Source organism: Nelusetta ayraudi, unplaced genomic scaffold, assembly GCF_046127955.1.
Source record: "Nelusetta ayraudi isolate G7.1 ecotype Tasmania unplaced genomic scaffold, CSIRO-AGI_Nayr_v1 ptg000063l, whole genome shotgun sequence".
NCBI lineage: Eukaryota > Metazoa > Chordata > Actinopteri > Tetraodontiformes > Monacanthidae > Nelusetta > Nelusetta ayraudi.
In genome coordinates this window covers 1,725,415-1,748,971 of record NW_027466113.1, presented here as the reverse complement: position 1 = coordinate 1,748,971, position 23,557 = coordinate 1,725,415, and the positions used below count along the sequence as shown (strand labels likewise).

At 43.5% G+C, this 23,557-nt stretch overlaps 1 protein-coding gene across 2 annotated transcripts; it reads right to left on the bottom strand.

Moving 5' to 3' along the window:
- Nucleotides 1-599: 599 nt before the first annotated feature.
- Nucleotides 600-22,240, bottom strand: taf2 (TAF2 RNA polymerase II, TATA box binding protein (TBP)-associated factor). 2 transcript variants are annotated; one of them, XM_076040919.1, is made up of 27 exons: nt 21,713-22,238; nt 21,408-21,462; nt 20,824-20,984; nt 20,405-20,523; nt 20,133-20,274; nt 19,787-20,018; nt 18,875-19,059; nt 18,472-18,585; nt 15,630-15,729; nt 14,583-14,668; nt 14,373-14,508; nt 14,099-14,253; nt 13,692-13,806; nt 13,320-13,429; nt 12,436-12,501; nt 11,315-11,441; nt 10,627-10,752; nt 8,242-8,382; nt 7,886-7,996; nt 7,277-7,470; nt 6,846-6,985; nt 6,343-6,412; nt 6,107-6,216; nt 2,358-2,587; nt 2,067-2,231; nt 1,626-1,728; nt 600-1,523 (listed from the first exon to the last, which is right to left on the bottom strand). In XM_076040919.1, exons 1-27 carry the CDS (start codon nt 21,760-21,762, stop codon nt 1,201-1,203), a joined length of 3,666 nt encoding a protein of 1,221 aa, XP_075897034.1. In that variant the 5' UTR covers nt 21,763-22,238; the 3' UTR covers nt 600-1,200. The 2 variants fall into 2 exon arrangements, with proteins under 2 accessions (XP_075897034.1, XP_075897033.1); XM_076040918.1 differs by having other exon boundaries at nt 600-1,728; nt 21,713-22,240.
- Between the last annotated feature and the right edge of the window lie 1,317 nt (nt 22,241-23,557).

The following is a 23,557-nucleotide window of genomic DNA, read 5'->3' as shown; positions in this document are numbered from 1 at the left end:
GAAAAATGTGAATTACAAAGAAGGTTTTTAATTTTTTTTCGAGGACTAAGGGAAATACTTCCAACTACCCATGAACACAGAACAAATGAGTCCCATGTCCACTGAGTTCTTTTGTGTTGAAGCGCACCAACTGCATTGCTCCAACAGTTCAAAAATCTACATTGATGTCTTTGTCTTGGGGTGCACTTTAAAATGGGAGGTAAGTAATCTGGTTAGAAAGTGCTTTATTCTTCAAGCTGATACAAGTCTAAATTGACTCAAGCTGAAAATAGATGCTTTTTCAGTAATTCTCACTATATATATATATATATATATATATATATATATATATATATACATACATATTATTTTATTTTTTTATTTTTATAAACTGACTAGTTTTAAAACTATTTTTTAGTTTTAAAACTAGTCAGTATTGAAGCCAGGGGCTGTCAAAATACGCACAATTTGGCCTTTTGTCTCCTCACATGAATAGCACATTTATTTTCATTGTTTGAAAACACCTTGAAGCAGCGCCAGAGCAAAGCGAGCCATAATTCACCTGGTGAGGTGGAAATCAATCCAGTGGGGGGGGAACAAATAAAAAGCACAATTACAAAAAAAAACATCTTTAATCAATGACAATAGTTGTAGAAACAAGGTCACAAGTATTTGCGTTACAATTGTCAACATCCATCCATGGTCGTGTACATGATGTCTACGACAGCGGAGGCTCAGCCCGGCGGGCAGGAACAGTTGGATCCGCGCCACCCCACCCCACCCCCCCACCGAGTTTCCTGTGGGAGTCTGATCTCTCGGAACGTTGGGACCGAGCCGGAGGTGTGAGGCACACCGGAGTGGTGGTGGTGGTGTCTTCACTGGGGGGGGGGCTTGGCCGGGGCCGCCTTGTTTGCCTGCTTGTGGACAGAGGTGTGTGTGTGGTTGCATACCTCAGTCAGCTTGGAAGCAACATTGGCTTCCTCAGACTGTGCAGTGTGTGTGTGTGTGTGTGTGTGTGTGTGTGTGTGTAACTCGAGAACGCCTCTTCTCGGGGGTTCAGTTCGTCATTTCGTGAGCTGATGATTCCTGAACAGTCAGCCAAAACGAGATTAGGTGGTACAGTATCTGACATGATTGAACGACATCGATTACTTCCCTTCGCCTCTCCGTCTCGCGCCTCCCGTGGCGGCTGAGCGAGGAACAGAACCTGGGGAGACGGTTCTAGTCGGACAGGGACGGCGAGCGCAGCGACCTGCCGCTGGCTGGACTGTTGCTGAAGGCGTGGGCGTTGTCGCGCTCCCGGTCCTTGTCCTTGTCCTTGCTCTCGTGCTTGTGCTTGTGCTTGTGTTTGTGCTTGTGCTTCTTCTTCTTCTTCTTGTGCTCGTGGTGGTGGTGGTGGTGGCCGCCGTGCTCGCCCCCTCCGCTGCTGCCGCCGCCGCCGCCGTGTTTGGAGGACATCGAGGACGCGGACTCCTTGGCGAAAGAGGGCACCGGCGTGGCGGGCATGGACAGCATGGACTGCTCGACCGACGGCGGCTCTTTACCTGAGAGGAGGAGGAGGAAAAAGCACGGCACCGTGTTGCGGGGTTTTGCGCCGGTGGTCGTGTTTTGCGTTCGGGCGGTAGTCGTCGTTTGGATGTGCTTACCGGGTGTGGAGGGTCTGTCGAGCAGGTTGAGTTGATGGTGGATGAAAGCCTGACTGTCATGGACGGTCTCCATGTCGATGTCTTCGTCCTCCATTGTGTTGAACTGGAAAAGAGGAAAATAGAAATATCTGTATTATTACCAGATCAGGTCCAAACGCGACAGCAGCATTTTATTGTGAAATAACTATGGGTGTCAGCATTAGCGCGAGTCTTCTTTGTGTTCATTAAGGTTCCCAATTAAGACACTCCGGTAAGAATTGCTTCACGTAAATAATGACATAAAAAGGAAAAATAACAGAAGTTTAACAATGCAAATCAAAACGCGATTAATCGTGATTAACTATGGATATTTAGAGTTTAATCGCAATTAAAAAAAAAAAAAAAAAAATCAATCGTTTGACAGCCCTTGAAGTAATCTTTCAGTAAAGTGCACTGCTTTACCCGGATCTTGTAGCGCCCTGGTCTGCCATCGTCCTCTTGCTGCTGCAGAACCTGCCCAGGCTCTGGAGGTGAGCCCAGTGGGGTCTCGACCTTCCTCTTCAGGCCCTGCGGAGGCTGGCCCACGCCGCACACGCCCAAGGAAATAGGATCTGGCTCTTCATCCACCTGGTACATGTAAAAAAAACAGACCAAAATAGTACTGGTACTCATCAGTTCAATGCTTTGTTGTAGCATGAGAATGCTCAGTGTTCTACTACTGAATTTACTGCACCACCACCCCACGACACTCACGGCAGTGAAGCTCATCCCGACGCCGTGGATCCCGATGCTGGCGGCCGTGTCCACCACGTTGCTGGCTCCCAGCTCGGGCTTGATGGTCGGGTTGAGGACGGCTTTCTTTTCCTTCAGGTTCAGAACGAGGCCCAACTCCGGCAGCGGGAGGCAGGAGGGCCGAGTCAAGCCGAACAAGGTGTAGTAGAGGTTCACAGCGTCACAGCGTAGCCGCCAGTCATGGGAGGTACCTGGAACGTCGAAGATGAAGGTGTGCAGGAGAAGCAAGAGGTGGGTGGGGGAGGGCGGGGCAGGAGGAAGATGGAAAAGAGAATGGAAAGAAATTCTTAAACTAAAAAGTTGGGCATTTCAGTAATGGCAATTTAAGCTTCTCAAACCATGTATTGAAAGCAACGGTAACAACAGCGATGTGATGACCACTGCAAAAAGTGTAAACGTCGCAATGACTTGTCATGCGACCGTTTCATGAGGTGCGCCTTGGTCTTCAGAAGTCAAAATGTGAAGTCACTGAACTGGAAGATTTAGCGGCCAATTCAGTCAATTCAAGTACTGAAACACTTGGACGTGGCATTGAAAAGTTAAGTGAAAGTCAAATTGGCATATTGTGCATTTACAGCGCATTTTATTTGCAATCTGAAAATTCACCCGAAAGCAGATTATCCAAGACTTCTTGTTCGCAGTGCATCTCCACTGGGATGACTTCTACATCTTGCTGCTCTCTTTGACAGCCCATAACTAAGAGCAGCCACCCAGAAAAGTACAGAAAAGTGGTCATTATCTTTATGAATATATCCACCAGCAATTTATCCTGAGCAGCAGTTTTAAGATATAATGAGAGCACAATCTCTCATTGGGGGGGGGGGGTTTAATATTGCTGAAGCAGCCAATCTGTAAGGCCACGGGCGTCCGCTATGAAAGAGAGCCGTGGTTTTAGAAAAAGACTGAAATGGGAGAAGCCGACTGTAAAAGCGCTTTGTCCAGGCACTCGGGCCGGCGACCTTCAGCCAGTGAAACGGCATCCTGCAAGTCGTGTGCGTTTCACACATTGTGGGGGGTTGCGGGTTACGGGGGGTTGGTGGAAGAATAAAACAAACAATGCATTTGGATAACGCAGACTATAAAGTTACTGCTTCGCTGGTCACTTCGTATTTAAATTGGCAGCGCGGCGAAGCCGTCCAGCGGCCACCCACACACCGACTGACCGGCAAATAAGACTCCGCTGGAACTAACAAATAACTTGATAGCGTGTAACGGTGAAGGCTAAATGTTCCATAGATATATGGAATGCTGCCCTATGGTGGACCCGCGCTCGGGCCCTGAGGCGGTGTGTATTTGGGTTGGCAAACCGAGCTGCCGCAAAGACACACAGTACCCCCTGGAAGAGGCCGAGCTAATAAAACCCGAGGAAACAATAGAAGGCGCGTTCCAGTGGTGCTGGTGGTGGTGGCACAGCACCAAAAAAAAGCAAAACTGCGACCTTCAATAGGTCACACTGACAAGAAGCAGCCACACAATTATGGTCCAAGATTACAGGTAGGACGGAAATTCATCTGAAATTCCTCTTGAAAAACACACAGCCACGCGTTTAGTGGCCATATTGTGGGGGCGCCGCGAGTCCACCATAGCTGAGAGACTGAAGCCAAGACCCTTGTGGAATGCATTTTACACTTCCAGCGCTCACTCAGGGATTAGGATGGGCCCTGTTCTATTTCCACAGGTCGCGGATGTGTTTATACTGCAGCGTGGCGGCGACCGAACTTTCCCTAATGACGTGGCGCGGCGGATCGAGCTCCAAGAAACTTTGGCCGGGCGCGCGGTGGGGAAAATGTCTGACCTCTGCAGCCAAAGGACCCTGCCAAATGACCCACTGGAGTGAATGGATTTAATGGAAACGGAAACTAAGACAACACTGTCCAAATCAAAACAATATCCCTTAACACAGCGGACACATTCATCGTTGTTCTGCTGCATCTTTTGAATTTGAATTTTGAATTTCCTCGTGTTCTTGGCCAGTAACCTGCGGCTCTTCTCCGATTCATGAAGCACTATGGATCTTTTCACATTTACATCTTTGCAGTTGCTTGAACTGTGGTCACATTACTTGGGAGTCGGCCAACTTGTGACAGCAATTTGCCCGGATTTGTAGTTGTTGTTGTTGTAGTTGTTTTGTCTTTCCTTTTCACCCCAAGTGGTCAAAGCAGCTGATGATCTGCTCCATCTGCTTTCTTCCTACAATGCTGGCTCTGGAGGGTTCGGTTGGGAGATCACCAAAGGATTCCCGAGAGCCGCTGCTGCCCACCACTCCCTCAGAAGACGGATGGAATGCAGATCGTGACATACTTAGGGACTTTAGCCACACTCCTTCTCATGTGATGTAGCTCAATGAGTTATCATTAATTGCTCTTGTTTAGGCAAACTAAATTAAAGAGCCCCATGAAACTGTGCACTTCATTGGTTGGCGTCCCAGTAGGTGGTTTGGGCTTAGTTGGGGACAACAAAAAATTATCACGTTAAAAGTGGATTACTGACATCAGACCAGCCAAAGCGCAGACCGATGTGGGTCGCAAACTCCTACAGTAACTTTTTATTTCAACCAAAGTTGGTTGGGTTTCAGCACAAACCCATGAATGACAAACTGACATTATCGTCTTACCCTTAAACATATTCAGGTCCCTGCAGTGCTGCTTTCCATGGAAAGAACATTAACTGTATGAGTGGAATTAAGTGCGAGCTCGGGCCAAATCAAAACAAAGAAGATACGGGCTCGGTTAAAAGTGCCGCTGTTTGTGATTGGAGCGCTGCGAGGGTTGTCCTTGCGTGAAAGAAAAAAAAATGAACAGCTATTAAATGACCTGTCAACACTGAATTCCCTGCGCTTGTGGTTGGATCAGTGCGCTTGCGGCCAGAACCGACAGCATCAGTGAGGAGGGAAACCCAGCCTGTAATTTGTTCTGGAGTGAAAAACCAAAGCGAGTGAGCCAAAATCCACTTTATTATTATCTGCTGCATTTGAGAGCAGCGGGATACTTAGTAATGTTATATCCCCTAAATAGACATGACAGCAGTTGCTTTCTGATGGCTGCATAAATCTTCTGGATCATAAAAACGAGTCTTTACAAATAACTCAATTTTGCTCTAGTTAAACTTGCTCGCGCTCCACTTTCACAGTGTTTGTCTTCTCAAGGGAAGCTGCACAACTGTGATTGTAAGTAGCATAATTATTGCGCAGGATATCTTTTGGACGCATTCTTGACATCCCTCACTTAGCAGCATGATGAAGCTGCCACTGCACACAATGAGACAAACAGTAGTGGAAAAAGTTATTGGGCATCCTTAAAATTTTACTCAATCCCAATTATTTATCATCAAATATTTTATATTTTAAAATATTTTTTTTGCACTTGTTGGAATCTGGATGTGTTGCAAGGAATGTGGGTAAATGTTGGTGACTGCACAGAAATAAACTGTACTTAAAGACTTGAGAGTAATTCTCAGCGCAATATAAAGACATCAAAAATGTACAACGGTGTCCGAACACTCCCCCCCCCCCCACCACCACTGTGTACGTAACCAGCCTGACAAAGCCTACAGTACAGGCATCACGACAGCCAAGAGTCAACAACCAAGCCAGCAATCTGAAGTCTTCATTAAAATTTAATTTAATTAAAGCCATAAGAAGTTAAAATATGATCAACCTTAAAACAGGAAAGTACATTTGATCTTGGCGGTCAGCAGTTCAAACCCCCTACCTGAGTTCATGAGCTTCCACAGCTGGTCGACCAGCGCTTCATTACAGAGGGTGGAGTCGGTGTTCTTGGTAAAGGGTGGATTCTTGCAAAGCAATCCAAGGATCTTGTGTCTGATTGGGAACAAACAAGAAATAAGAGCAAGAAAACAAGATGAAAATTTAGGTTGGGTTGCCATAAAATGATGAAGTCCAGTAAAACCTGTTCTCTGCCACCGTCTCCAGAGGCAGTTTGCTCACCTGACGTAATGAGACGGGTCACTCTGGACCATGTTGAGCAGCCACTGGAGCTCCGTGGAACACCTTTCGACTGAATAACAAACAACAAATAAAGATGTAAGCCAACGAAAGAGACGGAGCTGGCATCGTTTCAAACTGCTTTGAACAGATTCTGGATATTTGACACCATGAGAGTTGCAAGTGCGGAACTACTTTACGAGGTCAACTCTGTTCCAATGAACAATTTGAACAGATTTCCTATCCCTGTGGTTCAAATCACCTTTGGGTCAATCGTAAGTAGCAGACGAGGAGAGGATGATAAAGTAATACTCCATTTATCCATTAATTCAAAGAATTTTCCTTGCGAAAAGGGATCATTTCAGTGACAGTCAAGTCTCCCTGATGTTTCCTCGCTGAGAGAACAAACAGGGAAATGGTTCACAGTTACTGCGCAACAAGCTCTACCGATCAACGCTGATGAAACGCAACGATGATATTCGCTGAGACGCTCATTTTCTCCCCACCTCTGGTGTAGTCCACTAGAGCGTCCAGCGCAGCAACGCGAACGTCCACAAAGTGTCCGTAATTGGCGTAGGACTTGAAGAGGGACGCGTCGCTGGGAATGTGACCGTTTTTCTGGAGCTGACGTATCGCTCGCAAGCAGCTGTGGAGGCGGGAACGTAAAGAAGAAATAAAGAAGAAAAACAAAAAAACGACGAAATTATGCACAAAGAAAGATGTGTGATTTAAAGCAAAAAAAATTTTCAACATTCAACTAAAATCTCAAAATGAATCAACAAAAACATAAAATTCAAACCGGTGTCATGCAGAATTTTAGGTCATTTTCTTTTCGGGTCAAAATCAGGATGAGAGACTGAATCTCGTTTCAAAGTGAGCAGTTCTTGGTTGGTTCTTGGTTGGTTCTCGGTCACAGAGGCCCGACTGCGGTCCTCACCTGACGGTGATGGTGTTTCTGAAGCTCGGGAGAAGTTTCTCCATGTTGAGGAAGCGCGTGATCTCCTCCAGGATGAGTCGCACGTCCGCGTTCAAATTGTCCACCGTGCGCACCTCGTTGTTAATGCTGATGGCCGGAGTCAGAGAGTTGGTGAGCGCTCGGATCAGATCTGCACGGTAGTAGTTGTCTGAGAACTGGGGAGGGACAGACAAGGAAGAAGGCACATTAGGCATTCAATGAAGGTTTTCACGAAGGCCAGTTTACCGCCAGCGTTGTGCTGACGCCAACACTGGAGTCAATGATGTTGAAATTGAACGAGCGCATGAAGACAAATTTCTTGGTGTGACAATTGATCACATTATGTTGGAAACCGCATATTAATAATGTTAAAACAAAAATGTCCAAATCCACTGCAATATTGAACAGAACCAAACATATCTTGAATCAAAAGTCACTATATATACACTGTACTGTTTTCTCATAGTGCCATATATTACCTACTGTGTGGAGGAATGGGGAAACTAGTGTTGTCAAAAATGTCGACATATCGATCAAGTATCGCTAGTGACCCCCCCTCCCCCAGCACCCCCCCCCCTCTCTTTTTTTTACCTTGTTTTTTCTGTTGTCGTTATACTTGATGAGGTCGAGGATGAAGTTGAGGACGTCTTTCGGACACAAGTTCTGAACGTCCCTCAGTAGCGCCATAGCAACCGGCATCGTCTGAAATTGACAAATAGTGACCGTAAAGATGATCAAGTCACGTTTACCTGAGATACCTTCAGACTATGACAATGATAAAATCCTCATAGGATGGAAAAAAAAAAAATAAATTTTTCAATTTTTTTTTATTCTTGTTACGTCATGAAGGTGTTTAATGTTTTTTTTTTTTTTTTTTTCAACAAACAAAATGTAAAAAAAAATAACAAAAACTCTGGGCTAGAAGACGTGTGCAGGTCTCCAGCTACCTTCTGCAGGAAATAACTCTGGAAACTGATGAAGTTGTTGGTCTTGACGATGTTGGGGCAGCTCTTGCAGCAGAACATCCGCGTGAACAGGGACTTCATGGCGGGCGGGCCCTGCCATGTGCTCACCATGGAGTTTGCAATCTGGGGGAAAAAGGAAACGTGCACATAAGAACGGGCATATTTCAAGGGCCTAAAAAAAGCTCATTTCCTTTTTCTAGTTCTACTTTTCTAGTTTCGGCATTTCGATATTGTTTGCGGTCAAGAATGGTTGTTATATTTTTCTCTTTGATTACGTGTTAAAAAAAAAATTCTGTCTCCTCCGTCCAAACATAACGCGCCATTTTCACTGGAAGTAAACTGGTCACATGACCCTGTATGTCACGTCCGCTGACGTGTAAATGTGAAAAAAAAGTGTCTCCATTGCACTTTTGCAATATACCTCTGTATCAATTTGTCTAAAAAACCCACCTCATGAGAGCGTAAAAACCTCTTAGCCACATTTGAGAGGTTTTCCCAGGTTTAGGTGTTTTTCCATTACCATTTTTTTTTTTTTTGCCATATGTAAATTTTGGCGCAATTCTACGGGTAATGGGGAAAAAAGCTATGGACAGCGTAGAAGCATAACAGGTATGAAAGACTAGCAGCTCAAGTGGTGTTTGGGTTCCAACAGGGGTTCAAGGTGCTGCAGTAAAACAGGGTCAAGGGTCACTGGCACAGGATGTTGTCATTTGGTAAGACAAATAAAGAGCGCTGGAATGTTTTTCATATTTATGCACGCGTGCGTGCACATTCTTGACTACATCTTGGAGTTTTTCTTTTTTTTCACGTGATGAGAGTCAAATGTTGAGCCCCCAGGCTGCCCCCCCCCCCCCAGCCTCCCGCCCCTGCATTCTCCATCAATAACAAGCGTGTTAACGCCGTCGCGAGCCAATCATCGCGCGGCCGCCGTCCATATTTCACTCTGTGGTTCACCGTGAGCCAACGTGTTTATGTGTGTGTCGGAGAGTTTGTGTATCCGCGCGTGAGCTCACACCAACGGCCATTATGCTATAGTCTGCTGGGTGCAATGTTGCCAAACACAGCAACTTGGCGAGAAGGGAAAAAAAAAAAAAGCCGAGTGCTGCCATTTCAACCTCCACTCAGTTTATCATGTTGGGAAAATATTGGTTCAGGTGGAAACCCTGACGAGCGGAAATCCACCGAGGTTTTAAAGCTTGAATAGAGCGAACCCAGAGAATCGAGAATTTCCTGGAGTCGCAGAATAGGATTATTGAGTCGACTGTGCTAAAGCTGCTGGGGATCAACCAGTGGGTGGCCTCGCTGGCTCTGTTTATGTGTTGTTCTCATATTGGGACCCTTAAAACAATACTTTCCAAACTAAAGACATTGAAGAAATGTTTGCCCTGACAATAAATGAACGCAGATGAAATGGAACCAAAGAGGGACAACAAACTAACATGAACCAAAGGTTTCCATCTTGGTATAAACACCGCTCAATTACTCCTGAGCAAATACAACAGATCAAGGCAAAAAAAAAAAAAAAAGAATCTACATGATTGGTTTAAAAAACAAACAAAAAAAAACACCTTCTTCTTTGGTTTGGCTTGGACCTCTGTGACACTTCTGATGAGTCAAAGTGTTTGGTTAACCTACGAGTCTCAAAAACTCCTCATTTGATAACTGATTTAATGTCAAAAATATTCAGAAATGTGTGGCTCATAAAAAAAAGCAGAAGATAAAGGAAAAAACCCATGGCAGTGTCTTAATAATAAATGAAGAATAACTGCACCAATCGAGAGATGTAGGTGCATTATAGCAGGAATAAAGGTGCAGAGAAGATACAGAATAAGAAACAAGGTTGAGACACCGTTTCAAGGCGTTTGTGATTATTGACGAGTGATTTTCACCATTACAATATTAGTGCATAGTTTAACCCTGACTGCACTTTTAAAGCAGAGTTGCATGCAATGCAGCATGTGCACGTGAATTGTAGACATACTTGTGAAGTGTTTTTTTTGTTTGTTGTTTTTTTCAGAAAACTGACTTTCAATTTCTGAATTGTTTAGTTTTCATTCAACATTGCTTACGTAACAGTTCAAAATATGCATAACAATAAGGTTATGCGGGCCTACAGCCATTCATGCTGATACGCAGAGTTGAAGCAGCCGGTTTGAGTGTGAAATACGATAGTGCCTTTGGAATGCGTTTCTGAGCAACAAAAAGTTTTGCAACAAGCATAAATAAAAAACAACAAATTCATATCAAGCAGTGAGGGGAGGGCTTGTTTGTCCACCATCCACTGCAACTACTTAAGACAGACCATCCTAACTTTTAGAATGTACTGGACCAGTTCAGTGCGATTGTGTGTCTTTGTGCGCCACGTACCTTTGCCAAACAGAAGCAGGCCTGCATGCGAACCTTATAGAAGCACTGCTCTTGCTCCAGGATGTCCGTCAGAGCCAATCTGGAGGCGGGAGTTGGAAACTTTTCCAGCGCCAAGATCGCTTCTTCCTGAAGCGATACAATGTGACAAACGTATAAATCTCTATATTTGTTCCTCTATCTAACACACCACATACAGGTACTACCCGAAAAATATTTTGGCAATTTAACATAAAAGATGAAACCAACAAATTTTATTGAGCTATTACACGCAAATTGACATCTCTTAAGCAGTTCCTTGTTGAAACTTTGCTGATTTTCAGCTTATTAAAACCACAAACCCAAAAACTCATAAAATTATTGTAAAATTTGAGGGTTTTTTTTAAGCTGCAAGACCTGATCAACAAAATCCAAAGAAATGAAAACTTGAAATATATTGATTTGCATATTCTTCGTTTATATAATACGTCAAATTCACCTTTTAAGTTGAATTGCAGAAATACAGCAACCTTTTCAGGATATTCTAATTTTCTGGGTAGTACCTGTATATTTCTAAACAATGCACATTTGGTGAGCAAAAAACACAAAAGTCAGAGTGTGAACCACACTTGGACGCGTTAAGTCCGTCAGAGTAAAAGGCAGATTTATTTTCATCGTGGTGTGCAGTAAATGCTGAAGGCAATGAGCCCACCTGAGCGACGACATCCCGCTCATAGCGCAGCTGATACTGCCACATGAAGTCGGCCTGTTCAAACTCCACTTTTCTCAGGATGGACATGTCGGGGTCGATCCGGATCCACAGGAGAGGGGAGTCGGCACTGCAGGTGTAATGAAAGACAGTGAGGGGGGGAGAGAAAAAAAGGATTGAGCGGATAAACTGGGCACACAGCCAGCGTTGCCCAACTTTCATCCAGAGAAATAAAGGAGGCCTCCCGCAGGGCTTGGTGCCATGAGCATCACAGGCCAGTGGCTCGCCCTGTTGTGCTGAATCATAACTTAAAATAGGCTTTCAGAAAAATATATGGTTCACATAGTTTGAACTACATTGTTCCTAATAGACATTAGAAATGAGCTGAACGTTTAAATTGTATTGAAATCTTTCAATTGAACAAATTTTTACACAAGAATCAAAGTGCAGGATGGACGGAAACAAATCAATTTAATTTCAAGACAACTCAGAAACACGGGACAAACCCTGTCCCGTATCAACCCGAGTGTCTTCAGTTCACGCCTATGTCATGTGAAAGCCAATCGCCAGCGACTGCCGACACATGTGCTCCAAATGCTGATTCGTTTTTGGGTATTCAATAGGACCGGAGCGTTTCAATCGGTGCTACACATGTATGGAAGCTCGGTACCGAGGCCTGTAACAGTAAGCAGATGAAGAATATTTTCCGCTTCATAGCTTGCAGCTAACTGCTGCAGCATGTTGATTTTTTTGGGGGGGCTCTGGCTACAACAGTTGGCGTCAGATTCCGACACGAGACTTCTCAATCGATCTGTGTTTGATACTTGGGTGAAATATAACGTTGTTGACAAACCAAAGTGGGAGACTCACAGATGCTTGTTTTTGTGGTTTCACGCGTCACTTCTTAATAGGGTGTCGTTGACATTAATAACGTGGGTGTAAGAGCCTGTTTGTATGTTGACGTGCACTAAAACTTTCCTCTTTTTAGCTGCATTTCTCACCACCCAACTGTTGATCTAAGTTAAGTGGCGGTTGGCGGTGAGAAATGCAGCTTCACCTGCAGGGTAAAAACAACATAACTCCCTCACGACGATGACACATGCAGGACAGAAGTGATGTCTTACTCCATCGCTGATAAATCCATGTCAACCTCCTCGCCATTCATCAGCGGAATCTTCTTCTTCTTGTTTCTGGGGTGGGAAACATGAGGGAACATGAGCAGAAGTCAGGTCACCTAAAAGGTTTGGTGTGTAATGTTTGGAGATTTTGAAGAAGAAACAGCGTATTGTCCGCAGCGGCTTCCTTGAAAATGTGGTGGCGCAGGATGGCAGCTAACTGGGAGCAAGAACCTCACTGTATGTATGTTCTATATATAAATCAGAGCTGTTTTATAGGTAGGAAAACCAAATTACATATATTGTACTGGGATTATACAACTTTATTAATATATTTATGGGCAGTATATAGTGCTTTTATCAATATACAAATTAGGGATGTTAACAATTAATTGATTATCGTTTAATTGTCGATTAAGAATTTAATCGCTTAAATTAAATTAGTCGCAATTAATTGAATATTTTTTATGTGGGTAGTTGGAAAGAGAAATTCACCTGTAGATACTGTGATGGTCATAATATACCTTGAACAAGTTATTTTTAAACAACATCAATAACAAAGAGGATAAATGTTGAGGGTGTTTTTACTGTTCTCTAATGTAAAAATGGGTCACAATGGACCCCCAACATTATTTAAGGGTTACATAATGTGTTCCTTACACATTTTTCATTGCGAGATTTAGGTTCTCAGGAAAAATCGCCGCTGATCAATTAATCGTTAATCGATCGACAAGGCCAATCAACTATCGATTAATGACTTAATCGATAGTTTGCATCCCTAATAAAAAAAAATCATAAATCAAGCCAAACATTACACACTGAACCTTTAACCAGTCATTCAAACGCCTCTTGGACATGCAGTGTGAAGAAGTGGGCTGGTCCGCTGTTCTTACCGTCTACTTTTGGAATGACAGGGGATGTCATGCTTGAGGCTGTTCTCTTCTATCTGCAGCGTGTGCTTGAAGGAGCCGTCTAACTCCTGCACCGTCACCTTGATGGGACCCTAAGAGAGAGAGAGAAAAAAAAAAGAGCCAGATAGGAAAATGTGATTCTCAGTTAAACAAAGAAGAAAAAAAGAAAAACTAAATGAATACGTCCATTCACAGCTTTTTGGCATGAAGGAGAAAAAAAAAGCTCCAAGTTTCATATGACGAATTTCCAGAAATAAATTCAAATGATTATTATTTTCTTCTTCTTTTTTTTTCTTCCAACCTGGACGCAGACGCGAGCGCGCTCGTTCTCGCCGCAGCATCTCAAAGGCTCACCACATATTTCTGGGTTCCAGACGATGTGTAGTCCTGACGGATCTCCAACTCCAGCACATTCCTCTTCCTGTTGAAGGCAAAGCTGCCAAAGAACTTCACCACGGCGCTCTGGTCTCTGGGCACGGAACGTTAAAGACTCAAAGCAGATGCAGGTAACCTGAAACAGCTGCACAGAACCCAAACAGCTGAGCACAAAGGCTATTGATCGGCGCCACAGCGGTGCTTCACCATGCCGAAAACAACAAATGCTTTGGATCTTAAGAACCCTGAAAATGACTCGTTGTTTGCTGCATCCGTGACATTTGCTGAATCCAAAGTGAAAGTGAGACGGCAAAGACTTTGTTTTGGAATGTCAATTTCATTTTGGAGCGAGAGTCAAAGCACAGCATTCAAGTGAGCAAGGATACACCCATTGTTTAATCAGGGGGCTGATGTCTTTGCCCGAGACGTTGGAGATGGATTTAAGGAAGGCGTGAGTGGACAGCAGCATCTGACTCCACATTTGACTCTGGTATTTCTGGGAAGAGGCAGTGCTGGCGAGACTCAGGAGCTTGTTGAAGACCTGCAGAGAAAGCGGAGAAAACATTTGTTGGAAGAGGCAAATTGAGTTTTCCGTGGAATGAAACACACTTGAAAAAATGTTAACTGCAGAGAAAAAAAAAAGAAGACAAGCTTGTTGACCTGCAGCATGAACTCCATGCTGATTCTGTTCTCTATCAGCCTCATCACCAGGTGGGCCTTGCACTGGAACATCTTGTAGTACTCCCAGGACAGCGTGTGAGGGTGCTTGATGGAGAAGTGAAGGTGTGGGGTTGGACTAAAGGAAGGGAAACAGTCAGTCAGGGTGTCATCCAGTGGCAGCCATTACACTGGAACTGGGTGTTTACGTACTTGTCCTTCTCTTTGCCTCCACTGAAGGTTGGGTGCAACAGAACTCCTCCGATCTTCAGCTCGTACTCCACGATCTTGTCCAACTCCTGGAGGGGTCATTTCAAGGTTATCGGCACCGTTCCGTCTATGATGAGGTAGATTTCACCACATCTCGTCCGTGGTGTGAACTTCGACTAGGGCTGGGTACCCAACTTTGAATATTTTTTTATCTTTCGCCAAATTCCGACATTCAAGAAAGTAAATCTTAGCGCCTTCGAGCCAATCGTGATTCAAAGCACACACGACCAGTCAGAAGTTTGGACACACCCTATAAATTCAATGTCTTTTCTTTCATTCTCATGACTATTGACATTGCAGTTTCTCACGGAAGGCATCAAAACTGCGTATGAACACACATGGAATTATGTAGGAAACAATACAAGTGTAAAATAACGCGAACATGTTCTATATTTAAATTCTTCAAAATAGCCACCTTTCATAAAAAGCATATCTAGAGTTATTGAACCTGTTTTTCTGTGCTGCATAATTACATATATCCTGCTCATATATTTGATGTCTTCAGTATCTATCTGCAGTGTAGAAAGAAAGAAAAATGCATGAGAAGGTGTCCAAACCTTTGACTGGTAGTGGTACATGTGTCAAGATGTAAAGTCGCAGCCAATTGGCTTTCACAATGTAGAGGCCTGTGCTAAAGTCACTCAAACTTTTTTTTTTTTAGACATCAGAGTAAAAATTTGCGTCAGGCCAAAGAATTCTTAATTGCAGCTCCACTTTATCGAGGTGGATCAAAATGAAGCAAAACAGAACATTTCTGTTCAAGGAAAAAGGATGGGAATACAACAAACTTGATTTGGAGGAAAACCTGATTGGAGTCAACGGCAAAACGGAAAATTATAATTGAAATTGAATTCAAAACAAATGGTATCTAAAAACAATCTGTTGTGTATCGTTCCGGAACTGATATCGAAACCAAGGCATCGAAATTGGCCTCGTATGAAAAAACTTTAAAACGTCACCGAGCCCTGCTGTTGACACAAAATCTTTCACCTCTTTGATCCAGTGGCGGTAATCATTGACTCCGAAGGTCTTCTTCAGGTACAGGCCGTAGATGTAGCCTGAGATTCCCTTCAGCACCCACTCATCAGCCCTGCGGAGGAAAGACACGTTGCTTCCATCAGAGATTTCAGCGTGAAAAAGTAGCATTTCCACTGATTACTTTGAGCTTGACGTCCAACTTCTGAACAATCTGAGGATCACAAACTATATTTATGATATTGGGTCGTTTTATGAGCCAACAGCTGCCCTGACTGACTCGATTTTGATGATTCTTACGAAGCATTAGATCGTTTTTACTGCCTCCTTCTTCACTGTGGAAGTCTTTCAACTTCATTTGTTTGGTCCCAAATCTTAACTGAAAGAGCTTCATGCATGCTTGCTTTTCAGAAGAAACTGTATAGGGGAAAAAAAAACAACACATTTCTCCTAAATCTATCCGCCTGAATTTATGAGCTTGTAAAAACACTGGGACAACGCGTCGATTCAACCTTGGTGGTTTTGCCACTTGCGGCTGAACTGAATCCAATGGGGCTGCTGAAGTCTTGAAGAAGGCTTAATCTGCTGGGATCAAGATAATTAATGACGAACAAATCTGGGGCCTGAAGGTAACGTCTCACAGGGAGAGGTAGCGGTTAGCTCATCCTCCCTCATGTCACCAGCTTACTGTTCAAAAATGTTGCCGTTTGTCTACCAAGTCACCAGATTCCCTATTTGTCAACGATTTGATGAATTCCTCGCTTTCACTTCGGCACTTTTATAAGACTGACAGACTACAGAGCGAGGTCTGTTTTCCATTACAGGCCCCGGCTGACCCCCCATGCTGATTAATTACTAACAGGCAGTGCCAGGCTTTTTTTTTTTGGGGGGGGGGGGGCAAATCAAAGAGACTTGACTTTTCTGAAGCCTTTTCTTACACAACAACTGCCAGTTGGACGACCCCAGCAAGCCAAGACCTCACATCTGATGCCTGTTTAGAGGTCAGGGGAGGAGACGGGGAGGAGACGGAGAGGAGGCAAGGTGAGGCGCAAAGGGTGAGGAGGACAGAGGACACGAGAGAAGAGGAAAGATGAGAAGAGAGAGAGGGAAGAGGAGAGAAGTGACGGCAGGCAGAAAATGTAAATATGGAAGGGGATGGGGGAAAAAATGGGGACAGGAAAACCAAGGTTTTTTTTAACCCATCCAGATTGAAACCGGATGGCTCCTTTGTAGTCTGAACAGCTACAAATCACACAAAATCCGATTTTTGCAAAACGGTCTGAAACCGCCTTGGGGAGGAAGTTTCAAAACGCATTTGGGCAGATGATGCGTCTTCGTCTGAACAGCTCCAAAAGCACACCGATCGGTTTCGACCGTCCGTGACGTCACTCTACAGTAGGCGATGCAAAACCCAATGCGCCAGACCAGAGAGCGCCAGTCCAGAGAGCGCCAGACCAGAGAGCGCCAGTCCAGGTGCGGCGCTGTAACGTGATGGAGCGGACAGAAGAAGCAGAAAACAGCCGTCCCTGGACAGAGGAGGAAACTCACTGGCTCATCAGTCTGTGGGGAGATACTGTAGCTCCACTCAAGCCAAGCTCCAGGGCATGTATGGCAACAAGTGCCGCTGTCGCAATCATATGGTAAAAAAAAAACTTGTAAATGGACTGCACTTATAGAGCACTTTTCCAGCAGCTTCACGATACCCCAAAGCTGTCAGATGGGTCAATAATGTGGCCCAGTCAAAACAGAGCCAGATCCCATTTGGACACTTGCTTAAAACCAGTGTGGACATTCAGCCCTAAGATTCGGATTTGAGAGGGAATCTGATTTGAATCAGATTCGCCTGCAGTCTGAACGCAGCCTGACAAACATAAAGCAAAGACAGGGAGGAGGTGGGACGTACATTGTCCTACGTCTTCCCGGTGATGGACCACCAGTGACCACTCAGTGATCCGTCACTCTGGAGAACAAACACCAGGCCAAGTTGCCCCCCCGACCCCCACCACCCAATCTCTGGCTCCTCGCACCGACAGCACAGCTTTCTTCTGTTATAAATCTCTCCTCGCTGGCTTCATATGAAAAAAACTCCAGAGTTACCACACAGCTTAAAGAGACCAGAGAATTACTGGGGCTCTATCGAGTGCGGTCCCGTGTGAGCGCGGCTCCAAACAATAATGACATCAATTTTTCCATTACACGGCCATCGAGCCTCTGAGGTCCATCAGAGATGATTCAAACTGGCAAAACAGGACAAATCCGTCGTAAAGCTCGCGTTTGATCGCGTCTGACGGCAGGAGAGGTTCTGGATCGACCGACCACACTGAGCCTCTGGTTTCCATGAACACTCAAAGGTCTATTTTTACTTGATTATGACGTTCATAAATAAAATAGACATCCAACGCTTTCACTCCAACTTGAGGCCGTTCCACAAGCCTGACTGATTTTAACTAAAAATAATGGTGAAAAAACACAAGCTTTCATTCACTTTAACTAAAAAGCTTAACTGTCTGTTACATTCTCAGCATCTTTTAGCCTAATGTAAAGTTAATCGTGTATTAGTATCAAGTATTATTGTTCTGCATTTTCCTTATTTCTGAATGAAAGGCTCACCATATGAATTAAACATGAAAATAATGCAGATAATGAAGCAAAAAAAAAAAGGGTCAGTCGTCATTGCGGTGATATGAAGCTCATTATAGTTACAAAAGAAAATATTTTGAAATGAATCGAAATCTGATCATTTTACATACAGGGAGCGAGGCTAAGTGGTGGCAAGCGCTCTGACGGATGTGCAGATGATGTATTGCCGCACCCCTTTAGGGACAAATAGGATGCTTCTTTCTACGTGAAGCCTTACCATGACATCCTGGAAATGAAGCAGCCAAAGAACTGCTGTGCCAAGGCCTGGGCCAGACAGCGGCGAGTCATTGGGGTCTGGTCAATGATCATTGCGCTGTGAAGCAGGTTTGTGCTGCCGAAAAACAAGAAAAAAAAAATTGTCATTGCCATTATTGTCACACGCGTTCAATGTACTGAATAATGACTACGGTGTTGGGCTTCTGAGGACTCTGATGCAACTATGGACTTTTTGCACTGACTGCACTTGATGTTGCGTTGGATGCTCACAAACGACATCTCGTTATTTATAGCTATGTTGTTTTGACAATGACAAAATAAAGAATTGAATTGAATGACACAAAAAAAAGTTCTCAACCACAATGGACCATAATGGATCTCACCGCGGACATCTCACTGCTTACCTGAAGATGCTCATGGAAGCAAATGTGGACACTTGCATATAGGCTTCGTCCACAAACACCGTCTTGAAGCAGGAGTAAGGGTAGCGACAGGTCAGGATCTCCTCGTAGAACTCGAAAATCTCATGAAGGTACGACATGGAGTGCTTGAGCAGCGGCAGCAGCTGAGGGAGGCAGAAATGTGTGACCTGAAGGAGAGACAGGACGGAGCACAACATCACACAATGGTCATAAAGCAAAGTCGCAGACAATCACAACCGGGTTCTACTAAGTTCAACCAGGTTCCGAGGAGATCAGTGACGTCATCTCAGGTTCATATTTTAGAGCCAGTTCTTCTATTTAATTGAGATGGAAACTAAAAGATCTTTTAACTTGTATATAGCACTACCTAGTGGTCATCATGAGCTAATGCAAAGATAGAAAGATTGTTAATAACTTGACTGATTTTGTGATGCTTTTGAACTTAAATATGTCATTTAATACCTAATGATACTTAATACAGAAACTGAGCAGTGTGGTAACCATCTAACAAACATAAATTTGCAAACTGAATCTGTACACTCTCCAGACGAACTGTCATTGACATTCAGATTTACAACAGCTGAGCGTTGCCATTGGACAGAGCTAAAAATATTAATATTCCCTTGCAGTTTAAAACTTGTGCTTTGCAATGACAATAAAATACTATTTTATTGTATTTTTCAATCATAATCTCGAAGAAAAATATAAAGGTGACGACATGTTGGTTTCAACAGTGACATCTATTCCAGGTGAAGGCTGTTAAAAGTTGACACCGTTATGTGCTGCACATCCGAGTTTTTAACGTGCGTCAGGTGTGTTCAGAGCAAGTGGTGATGTCGTCTGCTTACCATCCTCAATCATTTGAGAAAACCAAAACCAAAGCAGCGAACCCACCTCATGCATGTAGGGGTCCACAAGAATCTCGAAGGGCCCGACTGCCAGGGAGATATTGGGCGCTGCGGTGGGGATGGGGAGGACATAGTGATAGGTCTTCTTCCTCATGTCGTGAGTGTAGATGGTCTCCACCAGATCGCCACAGGAAACGGCCACCATGGACGCATCAACGGTGAACTCCAGTTTCCACGTGCAGAGCTCGGAGTAGGAGTCCACGCAGGGGAACCAGAATCTGAGGGAGGAGTTCATCAGATGCTGTAACTATCAGTGCACATACATCAAAAAAATGCCCTTCATCCCCCAAAAAAACAAAAAACAAACAAAAACAAAATCTTTGTTTAAGGACCTGGAGGAGTTCTGGTATCCAAAGGAGAACACATGGGCTCCTCTCTCTGCCATACTGCCTTCCACATCAGGAACAACAAAATGGAGACCTCCTTTGGGCTGGTCCAGGGAAAATTCAATGTAGACCTTCAAAACCTTCAAGTCTGGTCACACATGCAACAGAGGGCAGTGCATCTGTCAGTTATGGTGAATACAGGTACTGCAACATCATACATTTACTGTAAGTAAGGCGTTATTACACATATACAAAAACACTGTGTTCTTGAACTTTACCGTCCCCTTGTTTCCAGAGTTCAGAGGGAACTTTGATGACAAGTTCTCCATGTCCTGCGTCAGGATCCACAGCACTGACTGCTGCGGTGTAAGCACTGGAAAAATAGTTCAAGTTCCTCCTGCAGACACAATATTAAAAACAAATATATATATGAAAAAACTGAGAAAATTCAATTCTCTGAGAATAAAAAAAGGGACAAATCATCGGAAAAAAAAGAAGGTACAAATCATTTCACTTAAAAAAAAAAAAACTTTAGCAAACAAATCAATTGACAGACATTGCGGAAACAAACACTAAATCTGTTTTACAGCGAGCGATTGCTTTTGGCTGCAGACACACGGCGGCTGTGACACAGTCACGACTTCAGAGAACGCTCAAGTGAGAATAGAGACGGAAAATGATGCACTGATCCACTCACTGCTTGGACTCGTGGTGGCACACCTCCAGCGTGGGGTCATTGTAAATGAACGGTGCTTCCAGGTCATTGACTCGGACCCTGTAGATGCGACACTGTTTACTGTTGAGCTTGATCCTGTTCAGGTTGACCACCGTGGGGAAGATGGTCAGCTCAACAAATCCCTGCGGCAATGAAAAAAGCAAGAAAATGTAGGTTAGCTGCAACGGAGCATTATAACAATGAAAAGACTTTTCTTTTAATTGCAGAAGGCCCCCCCCCCCCAACAAAAAAAAACTAAACAAAAAAAACATAACAAAACAACAACAACAAATTACTACAATCATTGCACTAACGGCGAGAAGAAAACGTCACAAGTTAAAATGTTTACTTTATTTTGGTACAGTTATTTCACATAAATATTAAGTAATAATTGATTTACAATGTGTATGAGAAAGTTAAATATCAATACTGAGCAGTTCAACAGTTGTGTGTGTTTTTATTATTATTATTATTATTATTAATGATAATAATAATAATAATAATAATAATAATAATAATAATAATAATAATAATAATAATAACCGTTGTTATAGTATTTTACTCACGATGACCGACTTCCTCTGAAAGTTGATGTTGTTGATGCACACCACCTGGTGGGTCGTGAAGGGAATAACAAGAAAACACTGTCAATACGAGGCGAGTTTTGAATACAAACCAGATTCGATACTCCCTCCATGTATTAAGCAAAATTCGTCGCATTCGACTCCATTTATAATCGTCATTAGTAGTGGCGTTGTGAGAAACACGCATCATCATAGCAATTCCATTACCCCCCTCGCTGTCGATAGCCACACTTTTTAGGATACCATTCATTTTTCCGTTAGTGAAGAAACACAAAAATTATACTTATAATTTAAAAGGGCGCGGGCTCTCGAATCCTTTATCCTTCTTCCTGTTCATCGTCGTCTTGCGCTGTTGCTCCTTGAATGGAGTTTTAACATGCTACAAAACAGTTATGTCTGCTGTTCAGCCAGCTCGACATGCAGCAGGCTGCACTTTAAAGGAAAAAACAAAACAAACCGACACAAGTATGTCGTGGTAAACAGTAAAACTAGGTAAAATGCACAGGGGCGGCAGCACTGTAACGTTACTAATTCCTCCCAAGTTTCTCACTGGTGGTGAGAACCCCGTGCACTGTGGTTTCCACACCAACGGGAGGCGAAAAAACAATTTGCTTTGTTCATTCACCATGCAAAAAAACAACAACAAAAAAACAGGCTGGGCCGTGTGCAGTAGGAGGGGATCCGTGTACCTATTGCCGAATTTAAAATGTCTTAAAAGATCCTCTCTAGTAGACTGCCAAGAGTGTTGTGACTGCAGTCTCGCTGTGTTCAGCCATTTTGTTGGTAACCTTTGACCTCCCGCGCGCAACTGTCGCAAATCTCGCGAGATGATGAATTTCTCGCGTGGACTAGGCAGACAATTTCCGTTCATGAACGGGGTTCGTAAAATTGTAACAGAAAGTAAAAATTATCTCAGCGCATGTTTAAAAAAAAAAAAAAAAAAAAAAAAAAAAACCCGAATGTAATTCTGGGAATGTTGTTTTTTTGCAGTAAGAATAATTACTCTCTCAGGACAATTGGAGACTGATAACTGTTATGTCACAATAAAACACGAGGACATGTTTACGCACGTAGACTTGATACTGGCTTAACACATTTAGTTGAAAGTATATTTATATATATATCCAATACATCCAATTACAGACTTATTGGAATACAGACGGTTTGCCCAGTGAGACAAATGTGTTTATGCTGTTTAGTCAATTACAGTATGTTGCATTACCGCAGTGTTTCTCAAAGTGGGTGGCACCTTTGCCTCAGTAAGTGATCTACGCCGCGACTCGCGCGATATTATGACTTAGCGCACGCCACGCTCAACGTCATCCCGCGTGGCAGGTAGAAAATGTGATGTTGTCGCATGACTGATGTTGTTGATGAGGTCAATTTCATTAAAACAAGACCCCTGAAAGCGCAGCTATTCTATGCACTTTGTGAGGAGATGGGAGCACAACATAAAGCTGTGTTGTTTCACAGGGAAGCCAGGATGGTGGATGTTACAAAAGCGGTTTGGCAAAAAAAAGTTATTTGCACAGCAGAAAAGTGAAAGGAGTATTCTTGTTTAAAAAAGTAATGTTCAGGATTTAATGTCACAAAGAGTGATTTGCTAAAGTTGTTTATTTGTACAAAATAAATGATTTCATAAATGAAGAGAAAAGTGAAATGAATGTGAAATGAATGTTCATGTTAAAAAAAAAAAAAATGTTGGTTTTGATTTCACAAAAAGTGGTGTGCCAAAGGTAAAACATTATTTGCACTTTTATGTTGTTTCAGTGAATTTGAAAAACTTATTTTGTCACCATTTTGTTTTTTTGTTTTTTTTTGGGGAGGGGGCATAAAAAATTTTCTTCCTCCAAGGTGGGGCGTGACAGGGAAAGTTTGAGAACCACGGCCCTATTGCCATGCAAGTCTATGGGGTCAAAAGTCAACTTTGTCCTCGAGACATGGGGCCACTTGCAGGTTCATCGGGATCCCTCAAGACACAGCCACATCAAATTTGGGGCTTCTAGCCCATGAGGATCCCAGAAACCCTAACCTTAATTCCAGCAGTAACCCTAACCCTAACCCTAATTCCAGCCTTATCGCTAACCCTAATGCCATGCAAGTCTATGGGGTCAAAAGTCAACTTTGCCCTA

What these genes read in the sequence shown, in the direction of transcription:
- taf2 (XM_076040918.1), bottom strand. Translation starts at nt 21,762, where the DNA reads ATGAACAGGAAGAAGGATAAAGGATTCGAGAGCCCGCGCCCTTTTAAA. An exon ending in TGGACCCCTACATGCATGAG is followed by an intron (nt 19,060 to 19,786) that starts GTGGGTTCGCTG and finishes TCTCTCCTTCAG; the next exon opens with GTCACACATTTCTGCCTCCC. An exon ending in AGAGTTATTTCCTGCAGAAG is followed by an intron (nt 7,997 to 8,241) that starts GTAGCTGGAGAC and finishes TGTCAATTTCAG; the next exon opens with ACGATGCCGGTTGCTATGGC.